The 20,747-nt window shown below is 40.6% G+C and overlaps 1 protein-coding gene across 3 annotated transcripts in view; it reads left to right on the top strand.

Moving 5' to 3' along the window:
• The window catches only part of LOC134089301 (zinc finger MIZ domain-containing protein 2-like), a 30,139-nt gene extending 13,206 nt beyond the window's left edge, over positions 1-16,933 (top strand). For 2 of the 3 annotated variants that reach the window (XM_062543729.1, XM_062543730.1), the window contains exons 9-20: positions 558-741; positions 1,772-1,913; positions 2,100-2,178; positions 4,557-4,688; positions 5,117-5,222; positions 8,724-8,881; positions 8,982-9,049; positions 10,277-10,345; positions 10,466-10,752; positions 12,126-12,283; positions 12,505-12,699; positions 13,522-16,933. In XM_062543729.1, the coding sequence (XP_062399713.1) occupies positions 558-741; positions 1,772-1,913; positions 2,100-2,178; positions 4,557-4,688; positions 5,117-5,222; positions 8,724-8,881; positions 8,982-9,049; positions 10,277-10,345; positions 10,466-10,752; positions 12,126-12,283; positions 12,505-12,699; positions 13,522-13,629 (1,686 nt within the window). In that variant the 3' untranslated portion in view covers positions 13,630-16,933. Of the gene's footprint in view, positions 1-557; positions 742-1,771; positions 1,914-2,099; positions 2,179-4,556; positions 4,689-5,116; positions 5,223-8,723; positions 8,882-8,981; positions 9,050-10,276; positions 10,346-10,465; positions 10,753-12,125; positions 12,284-12,504; positions 12,700-13,100; positions 13,182-13,521 lie in introns of all 3 variants that reach the window. The other variant, XM_062543731.1, reaches the window with a different exon arrangement.
• Positions 16,934-20,747: the final 3,814 nt, after the last annotated feature.

Raw genomic sequence — 20,747 nt, forward strand, 5'->3', positions numbered from 1 at the left:
TTAGTAATCCATTAGTTATTTCGGAAGGTGATGGGTCGCTGGGATGCGTGGGCCAAAGATTCGGGCAGGGAACCACAGCAGGCGATGGTAGGGCAGTCATAGGGATGGCGAAGGCAATGGCGATGGTAGGGCAGTCAGAGGGATGTGACTTCAGGTGTGTGAGGGAAGTCCTTTTGTTCTGTTGTTTTAGGGTTATTGCTATGCTTCCTGACGGCTACTAAAAATGTCAAATATAGTTTTACAAACTTAATGGCAAGTAGAACCAGATAAGGATTTGTGAGTAAAAATTCTAAAACAAAAGTGTTATAATATAAGATAGAGTACAAAGATTGATCATAAAATGCAGCAAATAGACCCAGTTATCATTTGGTTTTGACAAACACCCCTTATGGTTGTAGTGCACATTTAATCAGGTATTTGGAGGTGCATTCATTGGAATAAGGGCTAATGTACTGTATGTATGTAGCCATCAAGAAGTGTTTTGGATGTTTCCAGTGGTGCTCTGATTTCAAGTAAGTAACATACTTCTTCTCATGATTCTTTTTCCCTTTTTCTAGCCTGGTAGAGCATTACCAAACTACCCCAGCTCACCACTGCCTGGAAACCCAACCCCTCCTATGACTCCAAGCAGTTCCATGGCTCCTTACATGTCTCCCAGCCATGATGTCAAATCCCCCTACTTGTCTGATGTCAAGCCAAATGTCACCACTTTGCAGCCTCCTGCACCTCCACCACCTACAGGTGAAAGCACTTCACTACAAGCTTGCTCAGTGTGTTTATACACAGTCGAGCCTAATTATGTCTTACCTATTTTTTTTTATTTCAAAGGACATTCAATGCAAATACATTTTCTTTGTCTTTCATATACTTTACAAGTCCTTTTTGATTATTTCCCCATGCCCCCCCATCCCCCACACCCAGGGATAATCCAATACATATAACAACTTAGAAATACTATAACCAAAAATTTAAAAATGTTTAAAAAAAGTAAAAGAAGAGATTACGTAGAACAGAAAATACATTCATATGTCTATATATACACACACACACACACACACACACACACACACACACACCTATTTTGTCTAATCAAGACTAAAAAACTGTAAAAATATTACATAAAAAACTAACCATACTCTCTGTGTTATGGCTCAGTTTATACAATTAACTGTCCAACAGCAGAAGTTGTTTTCATGTCCAGATGAAAAGGGGCCTTATCACTTTTTGCGTAATTGTGAACTACAAAGCAATCAGAAACAAACAGTTGTAGTGACCACTGTGTGTGTACTTGACCTTAGAGGAGATATCCGGCGAGTTTTCACATAGATCTCAGTTTCTCGTGGTCATCACGGAAAAAAACAAAACCAATCGGTTTTACCAAGCTCGATTTGCTCTAGCCAGCAGCTAATGCAGCCAGGCAGCTACACTCTGGGAGCATGTACTTGGGAGCTCAGGGATATGCCTTTGGATGACAGTCAAGGTTATGATACGGCTTGACACACAGCGTATATAATGAACCTTCATTCTAACTTGCTGGGGGACAAGATAATGTAAAGCAAGTCACTGTGACCTTTTTTTTTAAAATTATTATTTGAATTAATTGAATTAATAAGTGAACAGTAACTATTTGCAATTTGGAAAAAAGTCATTTGTATTTATTGTATTTATAATTTTGTTACCACTTAACAGAGTCTAGTACACCTTACTGGCTGAAATTTGCAGTTCTACTGGAGATGCTCACTAACTCTTCCTCTGTCAACATCCCATACAGCCAATCAAGTAGATGAACTGCGGCTTACATTCCCTGTGCGTGATGGTGTGGTGTTAGAACCGTTCCGCCTGGAGCACAATTTGGCTGTTAGCAACCATGTCTACCAGCTTCGAGAGACTGTCTTTAAAACACTTATGATGAGGTAAGCAGAGGGTGATCAGGTTTTAAACCACTTCTGTAGTGCATCAGTGACATCAGCTATTTAGTTGTGTGTCTTTGATTAGACTCCACTATACTGTGAATTGTGTAATCCACTATACTGTGAATTGTAGATAGACTCTACAATTTTAAGATTCATTTAAAAACATTATATTTCCTTCACCCCCAGACCAGATCTGGAACTGCAGTTCAAATGTTATCACCATGAGGATCGACAGATGAACACTAACTGGCCAGCCTCTGTACAGGTCGGTCTACATGGTTTTAGGACTAAACCTGTGACTGAAGGAAACAAATATTGCTATAGACTAAGCTAGATCTGAAAATGTGAAACAGAATTAACACCATGTAAATAATTGTGAACTTACAATATGTACTTCTCATAGTGAGTAGCAATGTGAGTACTTATTTCCTGTAGATTTCCTGTTATTACACAGCATATTATTAGTGATTATAATTGTTAAGACGGTTTAAAGGAATAGTTCGGAATTTTGGACATAGGACCTTATTTCCAACTTAGTCGGGGTGATATAGATCGGTGAAGACCATTTTCAGTGAATTTCTGCCCTTCCTTGAGTTGCAGCGTTCATCTCGTGCTAACCTAGGTGCCGAGATAACGCAAGTCAACGGTAACATCCAGCCTGCCACTAAAAACACTCCACAGAACACCCGAAACAAATAAATGATAACGTCAGACTATCAATGCACATGCCTGTGTTGATAGAACAATGTTAGAAATAAAACTAACCTTGCATCGCATTGCAATAGCCTACTTTGTTCCCTGTATGGCAGTGGCGGATTGATATTGAGAAACTAGTCCCTCAAAATGTAATAAATCATTGAGTTGCAAGGTTAGTTTTATTTCTAAAATTATTCTATCAACACGGACACGTATATCGATAGTCTGACGTTTTAATTGACTTGTCTCGGGTGTGCGGTGGAGTGAGTAAGACTGTTGTTGATGTCAGACTGATGTTATCGTAGAAATGCGTTAGCTAAGAACCAGCGTTAGCAAAGGGGGACGCTGCAACTGAAGGAAGGGGTTAAACGCAATAAAAACCTATATCACCTCGGTAAAGTTGGAAATGAGGTCCTATGTCCAAAATTCCGAACTATTCCTTTAAAATTCTGGTTAATTCCTCATAACCGTTGTATCGTGATTCCTGTTGGCTTTTCCTGTTCACCTATAGAAGTGAAACATAATTGCTCAACTTAGTATTTATATAAAGGAAGATAAATTATATGCTTACAACAGAAAACTGGTGAGCATTCAAATTCTCAGATATGGGAGGTGATTATGATTGGTCATTACCTTACAAGAGTCCATAGTCTGGCTATCTTCTGAGATTGAACATTAGTCTGGCGAGTCTGCGCTGTATTTCCACTGCATAATTGGCAATGAGCATAGTTCATAGTTTCTGTACACTTGGATAGTCCTTCAACCAATCAGACCAACAATCCGGATGAGCCAGATGAATAAGACAGTTTTTAATTGGTCCCTACAAATTTGTAATGGATGCAGTAGAGATAGATGTGCAGCTTTCCATCCTGAGCTGTAGGGCGAAATCCTCACTTATCAACCGAGCTGAGACTTTCCTATCACTCCAATTCTAGCGTAAGAATAAACGTGTGTTGATAGGGGCTGGAAACAAGCGTAATTTAAATATCACGCCCCTATATATGCTTGTTTTAATGGCCTCGCCCCTAGAATTTACGACATGAAGGTGCATTATACGTCCAAAAGAGATCATTAGTGATCTCGAGCCACAGTGACGTCCAGCTGAACCTTGTTAATTTTGACAGCTAGAAGCTGTCATCAAGGAAGGCGGGAAACTAGAGCGATTTAAGCCCAACAGACTTTATTTTCACAGAGAGAACGCATCATACTATAAATACATTCATTACAAAACCATACGACACTGAAATTTGCCCTTTGAAAATAATTTAAAACATATAATTCATAGATGTTGCATTTGCCAAAGAGAAAGTATAATCATCTCCTATGCCTATTCTAAGGCATCAAATGTGTCAATATAATATGCTACATTACAGCAAATAGGCTGCACATGTACAGGAAAGGTGTTATGTCCGAGATAGTCCATAAATTCAACTCATCAACTTTGTAATCCACCGGCGATTTACTGCTGCACAGTGCTATGCCGCCTGAAAAACTTGCGTACGCGAGTTCAGACTAGATGTGAGATTTGAGCGAATAGCACCGATCACGTTCACATTGATAAATGCCATACTTTGCGTACGCCTGTTTAACGCCTGTTTTTTGGTCGTACACACGTTTCATAAATGAGGGCCATTAAGTTTCTTTTCTTGTTTTGGCAAGTAGCCGAATAATAAGCGGGATAATGTATAGAACGCCGGTCATTATCGGAAAATAAGTCCCTTCAGGACGAAGCAAAATCTGTTCATCCTGTCGGGACTTATTTTCTGATAATGTCCGGCGTTCTATACATTATCCCTTACTTAACAGTCCATGCTAATCTCGTGGAACCCTGTCAAAGGAGCTCATCAGAGGAAAAAACTTAACTGTTCTACAACAATTTCTCAGAATTGAATGAGAACTATGTAGTTTATACCCAAGACAACATTTCAAAGCCTATTTCTTTCTCAGGTGAGCGTTAATGCTACTCCACTTACCATTGAACGTGGGGACAACAAGACCTCCCATAAGCCCCTGTACCTGAAGACCGTGTGTCAGCCTGGACGCAACACAATCCAGATCACAGTCTCTGCTTGTTGTTGTGTGAGTACAACTTTATGTGAAGCTCATCTACCTACATCCATCCATCTATCTTTCTACATCTGTCCATCTCTCACATGCATCCATTATATGTCTACAACGTCCATCTATCTACATCCATCCATATACACATCATGTATTCACCTATCCATCCATCAACCCACATCTATCCATCTATCTACTTCCAACTATCTATCTATCTATCACTCTATCTATCTTTCTACGTCTATGCATCATTTCATCTGTGTTTTTATTTGCATCCATCCGATCTTAATGGTTTATTATTCGTTTCTGAAGTCATGATGCACAATAGACTTTTGATTAGCACTATCTAGTGGAAAGTTTGAAGTGTTGACCAGTATCCTATTTTCCCTTATTCTCCCTATATGCTCGTGGACCAACTTGTCTATGGCGCTGGATGTTCTTTCCAGTCCCATCTGTTTGTGCTGCAACTGGTTCACAGACCATCAGTGCAGTCCGTTCTTCAAGGTCTAATGAAGAAGAGACTTCTGCCTGCTGATCACTGTATCGCTAAGAGTGAGTTTCTACTTTCTAGTCATTGTAATGGTTTGTCACATTTGGCATTGTTGGATAGCACTGATAACCATGGTAACAGGAGTTAAGATCTTAGTTAAGACAAATGCGATTACAGAACAACCGTTCCTTAGTCAATTTTCCTATCCTAACTTAAGTTAAGAAAAGTGTATTACAGAAGCATCCTAACCTCAAAAAATCTTTCCTAACTTTAGGATAACCCTTGTGTTGTCTTAACTGTGGCCAGCTGTCACTTTGGCTACGTGTAATTTGGCTTGCTTTGGCTAATTAGTAACAGCTATCGCTATGGCAGGTATTTTATTTCAACGACGGAATTGTGGTCACAGGAGCCTATTTGCTGAACGGCTACTGGCTGACCCAAACAATGTATTAAGGTTTGATGATAAACACTAATAAGCCGGTACCAGTTACCCCGGTAGTTCAAACAAAGCACAACGTTGTTTTGCATCCATAACGATGTGGCAGATGACCATAGACTGCAAGGGCGTAGGTTTGGTCTCAGCTTTGGGGGGGACACTCAAAAGTGAACTTTTACTGGGAAGACTGTAATTCGTTTTTGATAGTAGTTAGATAGACCATAGTTTAGGAATAATGTCTATAAATGTATGAGACATAATACATAAATACCTGAGACTGTGTAATGCTGAACAAACAACATTTTATTAACATGAATTATTATGGACATTATACTAGCAAAAGGTACTGCCACAGGGAAGTACTTTCAGAACTGGTCTAGCAATGCAATGACAGTTCTTCTGTGAATTCGGTGGTCTCCCTTTTATTCCTCTGCATTGTATGGGTTAGGCTACACACTAATACATTACAGGATTAATATAGAAACTAAAATGTCTCAGATCCACTGTTTATTGTGACTGTAAGATTCTAACTTAAGGTAGGCTAATTAAGCCTGGTGACTTGGTAAGGAAACGTTGGCATTCTATCAAGATAGATAAAGCAACTTCTATGCCACTATCCGTGCTGCACCCCTAATCAATGCTCCTAACCTTGGTTGAAATATTACAGACGCTAGGTTTAGCTGTAACAATATCCTGGGTAACATAGCCTATAGCCTACTATCACTAGTTAAGAATATTTTCCACGGTACAATCTAAATTTGAAAGTCTGGTCGCTAACGTTATCACTGCTAGTTTGTGTGGCTATACATAGATTTCTCGAAAACATGCGCGCGCACGCAAGGGGCAGAAAGCACCATGAACAGCATTAAGTGATTAAATGAATTTTTGTGCCGAAAACAGCACTATTCGAAATGACGATGGTTAGAGAATGTTCAGGAATGTAAAGTAATGCATATATTTGCCAGAAACCACCCAAACCGCCAAAAAGACGATGTTTTATAAATAATGAAAACGAACGTCAAACTCTGAAATAAGCTCATAAATGAGATGTTATCATCATTTAGACAACAGTGGCATACAAAAAATGCCGATTATAGCGTACAGCAGCTGGTTATTAGGTTAACTTTATAACGTTAAGACCGGCCATTCGGCGTCTTCTGCCCCGTGGGTGCGCGCACATCTAGTTTTGTTAGTAAACAGGAAATCTGTGTATAGTTATTTGCTTTGTGAAAAAGCTTTATGTCCCCTTTGTATGCGCAAAGCTTTGTGGCATAGATGATCTACAAAGTACAAAAAGGGGCAAACATATACGTGCTGAAGAGCAAAGGGAATGTTAAAAGTTTTACTCTGGCCTTTATGGGGTATGTATTGGCAGACAGCCTCGGTAACTTACCGTTATCGTCGACACCCGCACGCACATTTGTCTGCCAGTCAGACTCAGCTAATCTGCTTTGACACTCTCGCGTCCCGTGCGTGTAGCGTTTTCAGCCAATCAAATCACGGCGTGCCTTGTAGGCCTACTGTCGTGCTGGCCGTCGGAATGCAAAAATAAGTTCGCGGAAATATTGGGGGGGACAATTTTGTCATCTTAAAATATTGAATAGGACTAGTCCCATGCGTCCCCCCCTAAACCTACGCCAGTGATAGACTGTAAAAAGCAGATGATGGACGAGATTTGAGGACTTCTAGTAGCAGGCAAAAGTTACTACGCGAGATAACGTTGCTAGTTGCTAGGTAACAGACATTAAAAGTCGATCGTCGATGTTAGATTACTTATTTAGGATTTCCTAACTGAGATAAGATAGGATTCCTAAGTTTAGTTAAGATTTGCTTCTGTAATACCAAATTGAGGGAAATCCTATCTTGTCTTCATCCTATCTTAACTTTTGAGTTAAGATAGGAAGTTTCTGTAATACGCCCCCAGGCCTCTATTTGAGACCGGCCTTTATTTATCCAAACCTGTAGCCACACCAGACGTGTAAGTGTGAGGTTTTACGGTGTGCTCATTAGGGATGTGCATAATACATTTTCAAACTGAATGATGCACCACTTATGGTACAATACGCAGCTGTGAACCTTCGTAACAGTACATTTGCCATTTTCTATGCATTTTTGCTTGCTTATTTTGCAGGTAACTGCACACACATTGTAGTCTACATTCACAGAACTCCTCTGCAGCCTGTGAGAAGCAGTGCTTTATAGGAAATTGAGAAGAGTGAAAAAAAACACTTGAAATTGTAGCAATAGGGAGACTGAGAAGCACATTTTTAAGGATCCACCTTCTTTATTATTGGGCTGTGAAGGAGAATTTTGAATTTCAGAATGATGGTGAAGGTAAGAAGACCGTAAACACTCAAAGTATAGTACGCAAGCATTACTTTTCTCACTATAATTTGTCTCTATGGCATTCCAACCACAATTTGCGACAAAAAATAAAGCAAAATAGCTGCCTAGTTATAAGTGACCCATTCTGCTTTTCCCCTAATTTGCATGGATACTGAGTCAGTCGCTTGCGATGCTGGAGGTAGCCTAATAATAAAAGAAATAGCAGCATCATTAATAGCCAAAGGTTCACTGCAGCCTTTGATGATTACTGGGTCAGCTTTTTATCAAAACGTTATTATTGTTGCCTTCTACACACATTTAGGCAGCAGAGAATCTCAAAGAATTGTAAAGCATGGCAGTGACCAAAATTGACAGACACCCCATCATTGCTCTCTCTACTGATAGTTGGACCTCCAGAACTATTGAAAGCTATCTCTCTGTAGTACAACCTTTTTTTGGTTATAGGCAAAATACAGTATATAGTTAATTGTTTTCCGAAACCATTGCCATGGCCCAAAAACTGATTTACCTGTACCATTGCATCCATAATGCCCGTATTAACATAGCTTCTTGAAGAATAAAGCAATGCAGCAGTGTAATTTCCTGTAACATTTTTTTGAACCAAATCAAGTAAAGACCATAAGTGTGTCATCAGTCATCATTTTGATGCTATTATTGCAATTCTTCTTCTCAGCTTTGTTTGAGAATGAAAATGAGTGTGATGTCCTTATGTCATCTTATCCTAACACTATTTGTTGAGATCAATGCTCAAGTCCTGTGCACTGGTTTGCTGCTTCTTCAGTTAAGAGGAACTTCACCAGTGGCACGGTGCCAGGCTCTGTGGGGCCCAGTGGAGAGGACGGAGTGGAGCAGACAGCCATCAGGGTGTCCCTCCAGTGCCCAATTACATTCCGCCGCATTCAACTACCAGCACGTGGTCATGACTGCAGGCACATTCAGGTTAGCGCTTACAGAGCTTACTAATGCACATATGGATTGTCTTGTGTGCACATGATTATGAGTGTATTTATGCCCCTAAAAAAAACCTCTCCCTATCCAGTGTTTTGATCTGGAGTCATACCTGCAGCTGAACTGCGAGAGGGGAACCTGGCGCTGTCCTGTATGCAAGTGAGTCATCGTTTGCTATATTCATCGACTCAAAATAGTAATACTAAACCCATTCATTCATATATAGCAGGGCTTTTCAAACATTTTTTAGTAATGGGGACCAGTTCATCACAACTGAGGGGCCTGAGAAATTTGGCTTGAATTATGAGTAATAACATTAACAGCTATAGATACAGTAAAGTACACCAGCAACATAGGAGTTAATATATTTCATTTTGCAAATGCATAATTAGCAGTTACCAGCCAGTTGGTGGTTATTTTGTTGCATTTGTGTTTTGGAAATACTTCAACAGCAATGAAACCTCTAGGTCCATATGTTCAGTAAAAACAAACAAGATTAAAACTCTGCTCAGGTGAATTACATGTGTGTTATCAGTGAATAATAATAATGATAATAATAATCATAATCTTTATGTATAGCACCTTTCATACACAGAATGCCGCTCAAAGTGCGTTTGTGTGTATGCAACTATTCTCGACTTCTACTTGTTACAGTTAACAGACCCACCATTTAAATGAGATGTTAACAAATTAACATTACTTACAATGAACTTTACACCTAAGGAAAGGGAGGTGAAAAATGTAAAGGGATATTCCACCATTTGGGGAATTAAGCTCATTTTCCACCTCCCCTCGAGCGAAACAAGTGATTTTTACCTTTTTCCTGTTCATCCAGCCGTTCATGCAGCACCTAACAACAAGAAGTAGTAGTGTGTGATATCACTGCGCCAGTGGTATGTTCGCAACGTTCCTTGATTATTACACCAGAACAGTGTAGTTCCATGTCAAATCAGCCTAGAAAATCGCCACGTTTCATTTTCCGTTTGTCTTATTGCACTTTCTAACTTGAGAAGAGACTAGTTTTAAATGGGAAGATTACCAGAAATCTTAGTGACTTAAGCGTGATGCTAGCAGGCAAGATGCTAATGGTCTAAACCGATTCAATGATCTATGCTAGGCTGGGGCTAAAAAAGTTGTATCACCAGACTCACAGAACGGCTGGATGAACGTGAAAAAGGTAAATATCAATTGTTTTACTCAAGGGGAGGTGGACAATTCCCCAAATGGTGGAATATCCCTTTAAGTCATAACTTAGTGTTATGTTGAAACTGTTTGCATGGTGCAACTAAGTGAATGACACCCAATGCAAAATGCATTTCACACAGTAGTATCTTATGACGTCAGCTTTAGGTGCAAACAAAATTTGACATGCTGCATTTTTCACAGTAAAACTGCATTGCTGGAAGGATTGGAAGTTGACCAGTACATGCTGGGCATTCTGATTTACATCCAAAAGTAAGTTTTCCGCTGAACAACAGACATGCTTCAGACACCAGACATGCTTCAGTTTCCAATCATGGATAATAAATAACTGCCTGTTCTGTCTCTCCCACTCCAACCATCATGCTATTTTAGCTCGGATTATGAGGAAATTACAATAGATCCAGTGTGCAACTGGAAGCCAGTTCCAGTCAAGCCTGACATCCACATTAAGGAAGAGTCTGATGGGCCTATTCTGAAGCGCTGCCGCACCCTTAGCCCTAGTCATATGATCCTGCCCAGTGTCATGGAGATGATCGCTTCCCTTGGGCCTTCTTCAGGACCTGGACCTGCATCCAGCTCAAGCTCAGGACCTACCCCTTCCTCATACCCTTCCATACCAGCTGGAGGCACCGGAGGGGGTCAGGACTACAATGCTCCAGGTAGATGGCAAACTGGGGATTTTTGTATTAACCCAATGGGATTAGATTTAGGGAAACAAATATTTAAGAGGTCTTTCTGGGGAGTCTGCCTTTTAAGGTCACATATTGTTAACCTTTATAAGACAATCAGTTGTCAGAGTCTGCAGCCTTTCTGAACACATTTGAGATTTGGTAGTGAAAAAAAATTGTTCTCTATTATTAATCACATTAATCTGAGAGCAGTGATCTTTAGGCTTCTTTTTTAGGTAACGTCCCAACAATATGGAATATTGTTCCCTCTTTACCTATCATTTTACCATGGTCATTTTATAGTTAAATACTGTTGATCAAATCCAAACTTTGGATGGATTAAGTTGTAACTAATAGAAATTGCAATCACATCAGGCGATATCCTCTTAATGCCTTTTTTATTTAAAGGAATACGCCACCCAAAAATGAAATTAAGCTAGTCTCGGTCACCCCCAGAGTTAGAACAGTGAAAAAAACCCGGTTAAAATCCGTCCGGGCATTCTCCTGCTTTGGGAGCAGCGATGTTAGCTTTAGCTTAGAACAGTTGCTGTAGTTGAAGGGTGTCAGTGAGCACGTCCTCCAAAAAGTGACCGAGACGTCTACATTTTTTTCTAAATATATCTTGGGAGCCGTGTGTTCAAAACGAGTACAAATCATAATGCAAAATCGAACGAGACTATTACCTGGGCAGATCTTTACTTGGAACTATTTTCAGCCTCATCGCCGACGAAGCACCGCTAGCTAGGCGCAAAGTTCTCACGTAGCACCACTTGTGAAGTTCCAGTCGAATCTAGTTGGGAGTTTACAAGACTGCTACGTGAGAACTTTGCGCCTAGCTAGCGGTGCTTCGTCGGCGATGAGGCTGAAAATAGTTCCAAGTAAAGATCTGCCCAGGTAATAGTCTCCTTCGATTTTGCATTATGATTTGTACTCGTTTTGAACACACGGCTCCCAAAATATATTTAGAAAAAAATGTAGACGTCTCGGTCACTTTTTTGGAGGACGTGCTCACTGACACCCTTCATCTACAGCAACTGTTCTAAGCTAAAGCTAACATCGCTGCTCCCAAAGCAGGAGAATGCCCGGACGGATTTTAACCGGGTTTTTTTCACTGTTCTAACTCTGGGGGTGACCGAGACTAGCTTAATTTCATTTTTGGGTGGCGTATTCCTTTAAGGCAATAAGATCAATTTCCGAAAGATCATTTTATATTCCTCTTATAGTCAACGTCAGCATGTGTTCCAGTACTTCTGGAGGGCACTGTATTTCTGACTGCAATATGCACACAGTGGCCTCTATAGTGTTGCGATATGCTGTGTACTGTACACTCTGCGCGCATTGTTCTCACATGTCATTTTGCTCAGGATTCACCAACCAGTCAGGCTTCACAGAATTCCAGAACTCCCCTGGAACTCCAACCTTGGGAGAGTTTCCCTCTGGACGCCCATCTATGACCTACCAGGCTGACCTTCCCAGAGGTGTCACAACAGAAAAGCAAGCAGGAGTTGCTGCAACCTCTCAGGTCTGTCTCCTATTCTTTGATCATTATGTTTGCATAAATGGGAGCGTATTGGCTAAGGAGCCAGGCTAGCATGTAGAAGCCAAACAAGTCAACAAATGTTGCGCCCTTGAGCAAGGCAATTAACCCTGATTTGCTCCAAGGAGCAAGTGTGATGATGATGATGATGATATGGAACTGTTACTCCCATCAGCATCAGTATAGTTGTTTGTGCTCTCATCTAGGTGGCCCATTCAGGCAGAATGGACTCCCACAATTCATTGCAGAGGCAGCAACAGCAGCAGAGTGTGCACAACAATGTTGAGAGTTCAGGAGTGCCTTTGCCTCCACACACCTCCCAAAATCCACGGCTCAACCCGGAGGGCTCCTTTGGATTTGTGGGCCCCTCAGGAGCAGAGATGGCGGATCCTGCTCTGGATGTAAGAATATTACATTTATAATATTTAACTGCCTTATGTAACATAATATAAGCTTAAGCACAAGTTATATTACTTATAATACAACAACAAAAAACTGCTGTACAATTGCAATTTTATATGATTTACAGTCAAAATTTGCATGCAAGGTTTTCTTTCATTTTAAATGAAATCACTCCAATTGAAATACTCCATTCACCTTTTACATCTGATCTGAATACTGATCTAATCAAGTGGGCTTAGATGTTCTCAAACTGTGCCCAGAACAGTATCTTGATGCACTAACAAATAGTGGGGTGTGCATACAAAAATCATGGAATTACAGTACATTGTCTGCTTTGCAGTCATTATGTGGATTGTACGTTTACTTGGCTTTTAGTCGCTGATATTTTCCTATCAAATAGAATGTCAAGGGTTTAATCCAGCCCTTCCAAACCAGCTGTTCAGACCATCATAAGTAGGATGATCTGAACCATCGGAATAAGGTGATTACATGAAATTTCATTCTGATTGGACATACAGTTGGATTATTAACAGAATATTAGACAAGTTGCCATGGAGCCATTCATATTAGTTGGATTGTGTTTTCACATTATACAGTAGGTTACTTGATTTAACATTACTCATGCACGACAAATCTATATGGAATATAACAATTACATTAAAGAATTAAGAGAAGAATATTTCAGTTATTCAGTTTGAAAATCATGAAAGGTGTACTGCTAGAGTCTATGAATGATTTGACTTAACTTGACTCTATTACTCTATTCTTGTGTGTTTTATATTGCATGGCTATTCAGTTCTATATTTGCCTCTCTTCTCCAGTTGCTCCCGGAGTTGACCAATCCAGACGAGTTGCTGTCATACCTTGGTCCTCCTGATCTCCCAAACAACAGCAATGATGATTTGCTCTCTCTTTTTGAGAGCAACTGAAAAGGACTTCATTCACAGTGTTTTAAGATCTTTTCAAACCGTCCTCCAACCTAAATGTGGTGTGCGTGTGTGCCTGTGTGCCTGTGTGCGTGTGTGTGTGTGTGTGTGTGTGTGTGTGTGTGTGTGTGTGTGTGTGTGTGTGTGTGTGTGTGTGTGTGTGTTCGCGTGCATGCGTGCGTGCGCATGTGCTCACACATATTTGGTTATTTCCTTTGCTTCCTGAAAAGATACAATGACTTTATTCAAACCCCCTGAAAGTCATCACCATTTTCTGGTTTACAAAAGATACTCACTATTTTCAAATCAGTATTTTCATTTGAACACTTATGCAGTATTTCTAAAGACTAAGTAAGTTATTTTTCTAAAAAACGAAAATATTACACTTGTATAAGTATTCAAAACGCATGCGATGTACTATCTGATTATACCGTCGTTGTAACCATTGATAGCGTCTGGTCTGATTTATCTGGTCTGGTCTGTCAACTTTCTACCATTAGCCGGCTAGCCTCTGTAAGCTAGTTCAACGCTATTGCTTGTGCTAAAGCTGAGACTTTCTAATGAGGAGACTAAAAAACAATCCTCTAGTCTATAGAAATGCATGGGGTTAAGTTCATAATGTTAATATGGCAGTTGTCTACACATATCCCACCCCTACCACCGCCAAAAGTCGATATGTGAATACATTGTATCCTCATGTGGTGTGATCTCGCCGCTGAGTGAGTTTGATGTCATGAAGCCTTGCGCACGTGCAGTTCTACCCGAAATAGATGCCCTTAAGTGCCCAACGTGAGTTGCAATATGGCTGCCGATTGGAGGGACTTGCCTAAAAGGACTTTAGCTAAAGTCTTACTGTAATGTCAAAGTTATCTTAAAAGACTGTCCGAAACCATCGCTCTTACAAGGTGCCTTCACTCTAAAGTCATGTCTTGAGACACCTCTCTACCTAAGCAGCGAGGCAGCAAGGCGATGCCTTCCGTTTGGAACTGACCCTATAATAGCATAACAGAGACACCTTTGCTGCAATAACAGCTTAAGCTTTTCAGACGGTTGAGACCAAACTATCTGTTCATTGTTCTGAAGTGTTACCCTCTTTCTTCTTGGTAGAATGTCTTTGTTGAAGGAATGGTTGTCCTAGAGAAGAGTGCTACAGATTTTCTGTAGGATTTTGATGAGGGCTTTGAGCCATTCTGAAATATTCACTTAAGTTTTTTAAGCCACTCCACTGTTGCTTTAGTCTTGGGTCATTGTCTTACATCTTCCAAGCGTCACTTTTACAACCTCCTCCACAACTTTATTTTCTTGGAAAGATTAGATAGAGAGACAGCCTTCAGATACAGTGGTGCTAATTTGGAAACCAAAATTCCTTACTTGGAGCTGCACTTAAGACTTTTGATTACCTTAACATTTCATTTGAATCTCTAGCAAAAACTGATTGGAACATCAAGAGAGCCTGTTCCAACTGTGTGACGGGCAGGAATTTGACCTAATTTTGGTTTGTTGGATCTGACTGTGCACCTAAATCGCAGGGTATCTGCTTGGAATTATACATTTAGGTTGCATTGTTCGTTAGTCTTTATTTCCTCTGTTATTTACAGTTTGTCTGGTGAACCTTGAACCCTGTCAAAATCTTCCAACACCTATAGACCTCTGAAGTTCGCCTACAAAAAAGCTACCATCTTTGCCCAAATAAGGAGATCCGGTATCTTGAGATTTTTTTCTATGGGGAAATAACATGGGGATTTTAAATAACCGCACCTGTTAAACTCTGGCTGGGACGATGACATTGGAAATGCAGACGTTTTTCGCTACACAGTTTTGTCCACTGCCGACTAGTGGATACTGTGATCTTCAGTAGGTGAAGACGGCACACTTTGATCTTTGCTACCCCAGAGCTAACTTACAATGCAACTTGCCATAGGCAGTTAGCTTCAGTTAACTCCCGGATCTCCTTATATGGGCAAAGATGGCAGCTTTGGATCCTTTTTGTAAGCGAACTTCAGAGGTCTATTCTACCATAATTTTCCTGGTGAGAAGGCATTAACTCCTCCGTTTCAACCTCAGAGCCACATTGTGATCAAAGTCGCAGTGTGATCGAGTTGTGGCATGACGCAAATTTAACTTCAAGTTCAACTTCGACCCCATTTACCACTGACTTTTCAGTGTTTCACCAATGACGCATGGGCAGCGTGAAATCTAAAGGTCCCCATTATAAAAATGCATTTGGAGTTTCTCAGAGCTGTATCAGCTAAATAAAAGCTTACCATACAATATAAACAAAAAAAACTCTTGGAGAGAGAAAATGGCGGGATGGGACTTCCAGGTAGCCTAGTTAATTTAATGCAGGCTATTTAAATGCACATGTATTTAAGCTCAAATACATTGCCGGGTTGAATATCAAGGTTTTGCCTTAAATAAATGCCCGCCGTGCTGAATGAAACAACGCTTCTGGGAATGCATATAGACATATTTCAGAGAGAGCGTCGCATCAGGCCCAAGGTTAACATTGCTCTGATCCCCCAACATTGTCTATACTGTAGGTGCGTACTCACAACTAGAGCGATTTGTATATCCAAGGAGGAGGAAGGTTAAAGGACATACTTACTAATCCACTCACAGATACCTAATAATGATTATTTGCAAATAATTTGTCATCTTCTTTAAACTGGAACTCAAAAGCACAGATGTTTTAATACTTACACAAGGGAGTCTGGTTTTAATTTATATAGGCTATAATGTTATCACACAAATGAAATACACTGCTTTTGGTGTAAATGTGTAAATGTTCACAATAAAAATACTGATTGGGAAAATATGTGTAAGTATCCTTTGTTATTGTGAAAATGGTGGTGACTTTAAGTGGGATTGAATACTTTTGCAAGCCATTGCAGAATCTAAGAATGTAATGAAAACTGATCAAGATATAAACCATGTTAAATTCACTGGCAAAGTGGGAAAGCAAAAATATAAAAATATTTTTTTTTGACACAGTGGCCTATATCTGTGTCGCTGTGTCTACTATGAACTCTGATAATATTTTAATGTTTTATATCTGTCAACAACTGCCTCTTGTAGCTTAATTTTTACTCACAGCTTTAGTTGACAAACTGAGGTTTTGCTCTCCTGTCTGTGTGTGAGTGTGGAGAGCTCATTTCTCACATGTATTGTAAATTTAAATCAGTGCAGTTGTAAATTGCACAAGTGCAATGTGTATGGTGGATATGCCCAAATACCTATTTGTGGGTAGTGGTGAAGTCCACCTTGAACCAAGAAAAATATTCTTTTTAATTTAATAAATGGTAAACAGAACAAAGTGTGGAGTGTTTGGTATTATTATTGTTGTTATTCAGAATTGTTCATTTCTTGTTGCTGCATTATCATTCATTCCAGGGTCAAATCAGACAAAATCCAGAAAATTGATTGCTGCACCATCTCCGATGTTGCTCAAAGTTTGTCTACATAATATTTAGGTCCAATTTAATTTGTTAAATTCTTCTTTTTTTTCATCCTTAATTTTGTATCATTTTACACTCAGAAATGCCTCAGCTTGGAGGCCATGTTTGAGCATTAATATCTTGAAAAGTATTATTCCTAGCCTGCCCAAATTGTGTAGGGTGGAAGACAGACATGTAACCATACTTGTACTGCATGCCCATTAGTTTTACATAAGGCCCTCGATATGGAAGTGCAAAACTGGTTATATTGAGGGTCTTATAAAATGTGTTGTATCCACATGAATCACTATTTTGCCTGCGAATACAATACGTTATTAATAGAGAATATTTCAGGTCTCTATATGCACATGATGATATTAAGGATTAAACAAGGTAAGGTTGCAATTTTTGGTAATGTTCCTAGGGCTAAAACTGTATATGGGGAGGATAGGGAACATGAAAGCCAATGTGGGCATAGCTCAGTTTATAGTAATTTGTGTATATAAAAGTGTCAATGATGCAGCATGTTTCATTAATACACTTAATTGGTTACATTGTAGGCCTACCTATGCATTTTCATTCTTGTCCCTGAGGCAAAATATTGATTTTGACTGTTTAAATCTGATTGGTAACATTGGCATGTTATACACCAATGCCCATACATTGAGCTACTTTCACATAGATTTTCCAGCGCTGATTAGCTATCCCACATACAATTTGAATGCTAGGAAAATGACCAAAAAACTTCCCTTTGTTAATCCTTAAGATCTTCAAGCTCATTATGGGTGGAGAGCTCAAATATTGGCACAACATTGATAAAAAAAAAAAAAAATATATATATATATATATATATGATATATAGTATGTTAAAGGGATAGTTCGGGTTTTAAGACACGAAGTTATATGGGTTCCCTGTCAGCAACGTTGTGCATCAGCACTGACTTACCCCCCGACAGCGTCCTGTGAGCCGAGATCCAGCCGGTTTTTGATCGTTTTTGATGCTGAAGAAAGTAGTCCGGCAAGTTTCTGGGGTCACGAAAGTAAAGTGTTTTTCTTCTCAAAACCATATGCGTTGAAAAGAGTGATATATTTGCACCACAAAAACGTTGTCCAGCTGTCAGTAGCGCGCAGTGATAGGAATCGAGAAAAATAGTGCCAAGATAACGAGGTTTGAATTTTTCCTGGACAACGTTTTTGTGGTGCAAATATATCACTCTTTTGAACACGTATGGTTTTGAGAAGAAAAACACTTTACTTTCGTGACCCCAGAAACTTGCCGGACTACTTTCTTCAGCATAAAAAAACGGCTGGATCTCGGCTCACAGGACGCTGTCGGGGGGTAATGCTGATGCACAACGTTGCTGACAGGGAACCCATATAACTTCGTGTCTTAAAACCCAAACTATCCCTTTAAGGGAAAAAGATTGATACATACAGTGCCTATAGAAAGTCATCATACCCTTTTGAAATAGTTACTTTTTTTGTCTTACAGCCTGAAATCAAAACCCATTTTAAAAACAATCTTTTCCAGTTTTATTTACAAATTTAGCTGTACAACATTAAAATAATGAAAAAAAAGTCAACCGGTCTGAAAATTAATAAAAAATTAAAAACTAGAATAACAGGGTTGGAAAAGTCATCATACCCCTGACTTAATACTTTCTAGAGCTTCCTTTTGCTTTCATTACAGCCATCAATCTGTTTGGATATGTCTATTATAGCGTTGCACACCTAGATTGGGGAATATTTGCCCAATCTTCCGTGCAGAATTGTTAAAATCCAGTCAAATTCTGTAAGGAACGGCGATGGACTGCTCTCTTCAAGTCAATCCACAGATTTTCTATAGGATTTAAGTCAGGGCTCTGACTTTGCCACTCAAAGATATTCACCATCCTATACTTAAGCCACTGCTTTGTTCTTTTGGCAGTATGTTTAGGATCATTGTCGTGTTGGAAGGCGAATGACCTGCCCATATTCAGCTGTCTAGCAGAGGGACACAGGTATGGTGTGTGGCCACCAGGCCAACTAGGTGCCTTTCTGGATGAGATGGACACTCTGCTGTCTTCCATCCCTGAGCAAGACTATCCACTACTCGTCCTCGGCGATATGAATATCCACTTAGACGCTCCAGGCTCAGCAGACTTCTTGGCCCTGGCACACTCATTCAATCTCGAACTGACTCGCAGCCCACCCTCTCACAAAGCTGGCAAAGAGCTTGATCTGATCCTCACCCGGAACTGCATCACAGATTCCCTCTGGGTAACACCTCTCCATCTCTCCGACCATTTCTTCATTCGATTTAATGTCAGCCTGACGGAACAACCCCCGACTCCTCAACCAATGGTCACGTTCCGCCGCAACATCCGCAACCTGACTCCAGCCCACTTCTCCTCTTGCCTCCAACCTACCTCCACTCAACTCCTTCTCCACTCTGGAGGTCAACGATGCCACGGACTCGCTCTGCTCCACTCTGAGCTCATGTCTGGACAAACTGTGCCCTCTAACTACTAGGCCAGCGCGATCCAAACACTCCCATCCATGGCTAACTGACACCCTACGCACACAGCGGACCAAACTCAGAGCTGCAGAAAGGAAATGGCACAAATCAAAAACAACAGATGATCTCAAACACTACCAGACACTCCTATCCTCCTTCTCAACCAGCATCACGGCTGCTAAAACAGACTTCTACAATGACAAGATCAACAACGCCACAGACTCCCGGAAACTCTTCTCAACCTTCAAAACACTACTCAACCCTCAGCCACCTCCTCCTGCGTCCAACCTCACTGCAGACAGCCTAGCCTCATTTTTTACAAACAAAGTGGCGGCAATCAGCAGTCAATTCTCTTCACCAGACGCAGTTGCTAAAACCTCTCAAACCTCTGGAACATCCCTTTCAACATTTGCGCCTCTCTCCAAGAGTGATGTAGCTAGACTCCTGACATGCAGCCGTCCTACCACATGTACGTTGGACCCTATACCGACGAACCTGCTTCAGTCCATCGGCCCGACCATCACACCAGCCATCACGCATGTGATCAATGCCTCCCTAACATCTGGCACGTTCCCAGCAGCATTCAAGGTGGCCCAGGTTACACCTCTACTTAAGAAACCTTCACTCGACACGGCTCAAGTTGAGAGCGAGCAGTTTCGAAACAAGTCTCAGAATTCCTTTCACAGAATAATCTTCTGGATCCAAATCAATCTGGATTCAAGACCGGCCACTCCACCGAAACGGCTCTGCTGGCTGTAACAGAAGCCTTAAAGGAGGCCAGGGCGAACGCTCAGTCATCAGTGCTCATTCTGCTTGACTTATCGGCTGCCTTTGACACGGTAAATCACAGCATCCTTCTCTCTATACTCTCAGACATGGGCATCTCTGGCTCAGCTCTCTCCTGGTTTGAATCCTACCTCACAGGCCGCTCGTTTAAAGTATCATGGCTTGGACAACTTTCTGCTCCTCACTTCCTCTCCACAGGGGTTCCCCAGGGCTCTGTGCTGGGCCCCCTGCTCTTTGCTATCTATACCACCTCCTTGGGACAGATCATCCACTCGCATGGCTTCTCATACCACTGCTATGCTGATGACACACAGCTTTATCTGTCCTTTCCACCAGATGACCCCTTGGTCTCCACACGAATCTCAAACTGCCTCTCAGACATATCAACATGGATGAGGGCACAC

The sequence above is a fragment of the Sardina pilchardus genome, chromosome 8, assembly GCF_963854185.1.
Source record: "Sardina pilchardus chromosome 8, fSarPil1.1, whole genome shotgun sequence".
Classification (NCBI taxonomy): Eukaryota; Metazoa; Chordata; class Actinopteri; order Clupeiformes; family Clupeidae; genus Sardina; species Sardina pilchardus.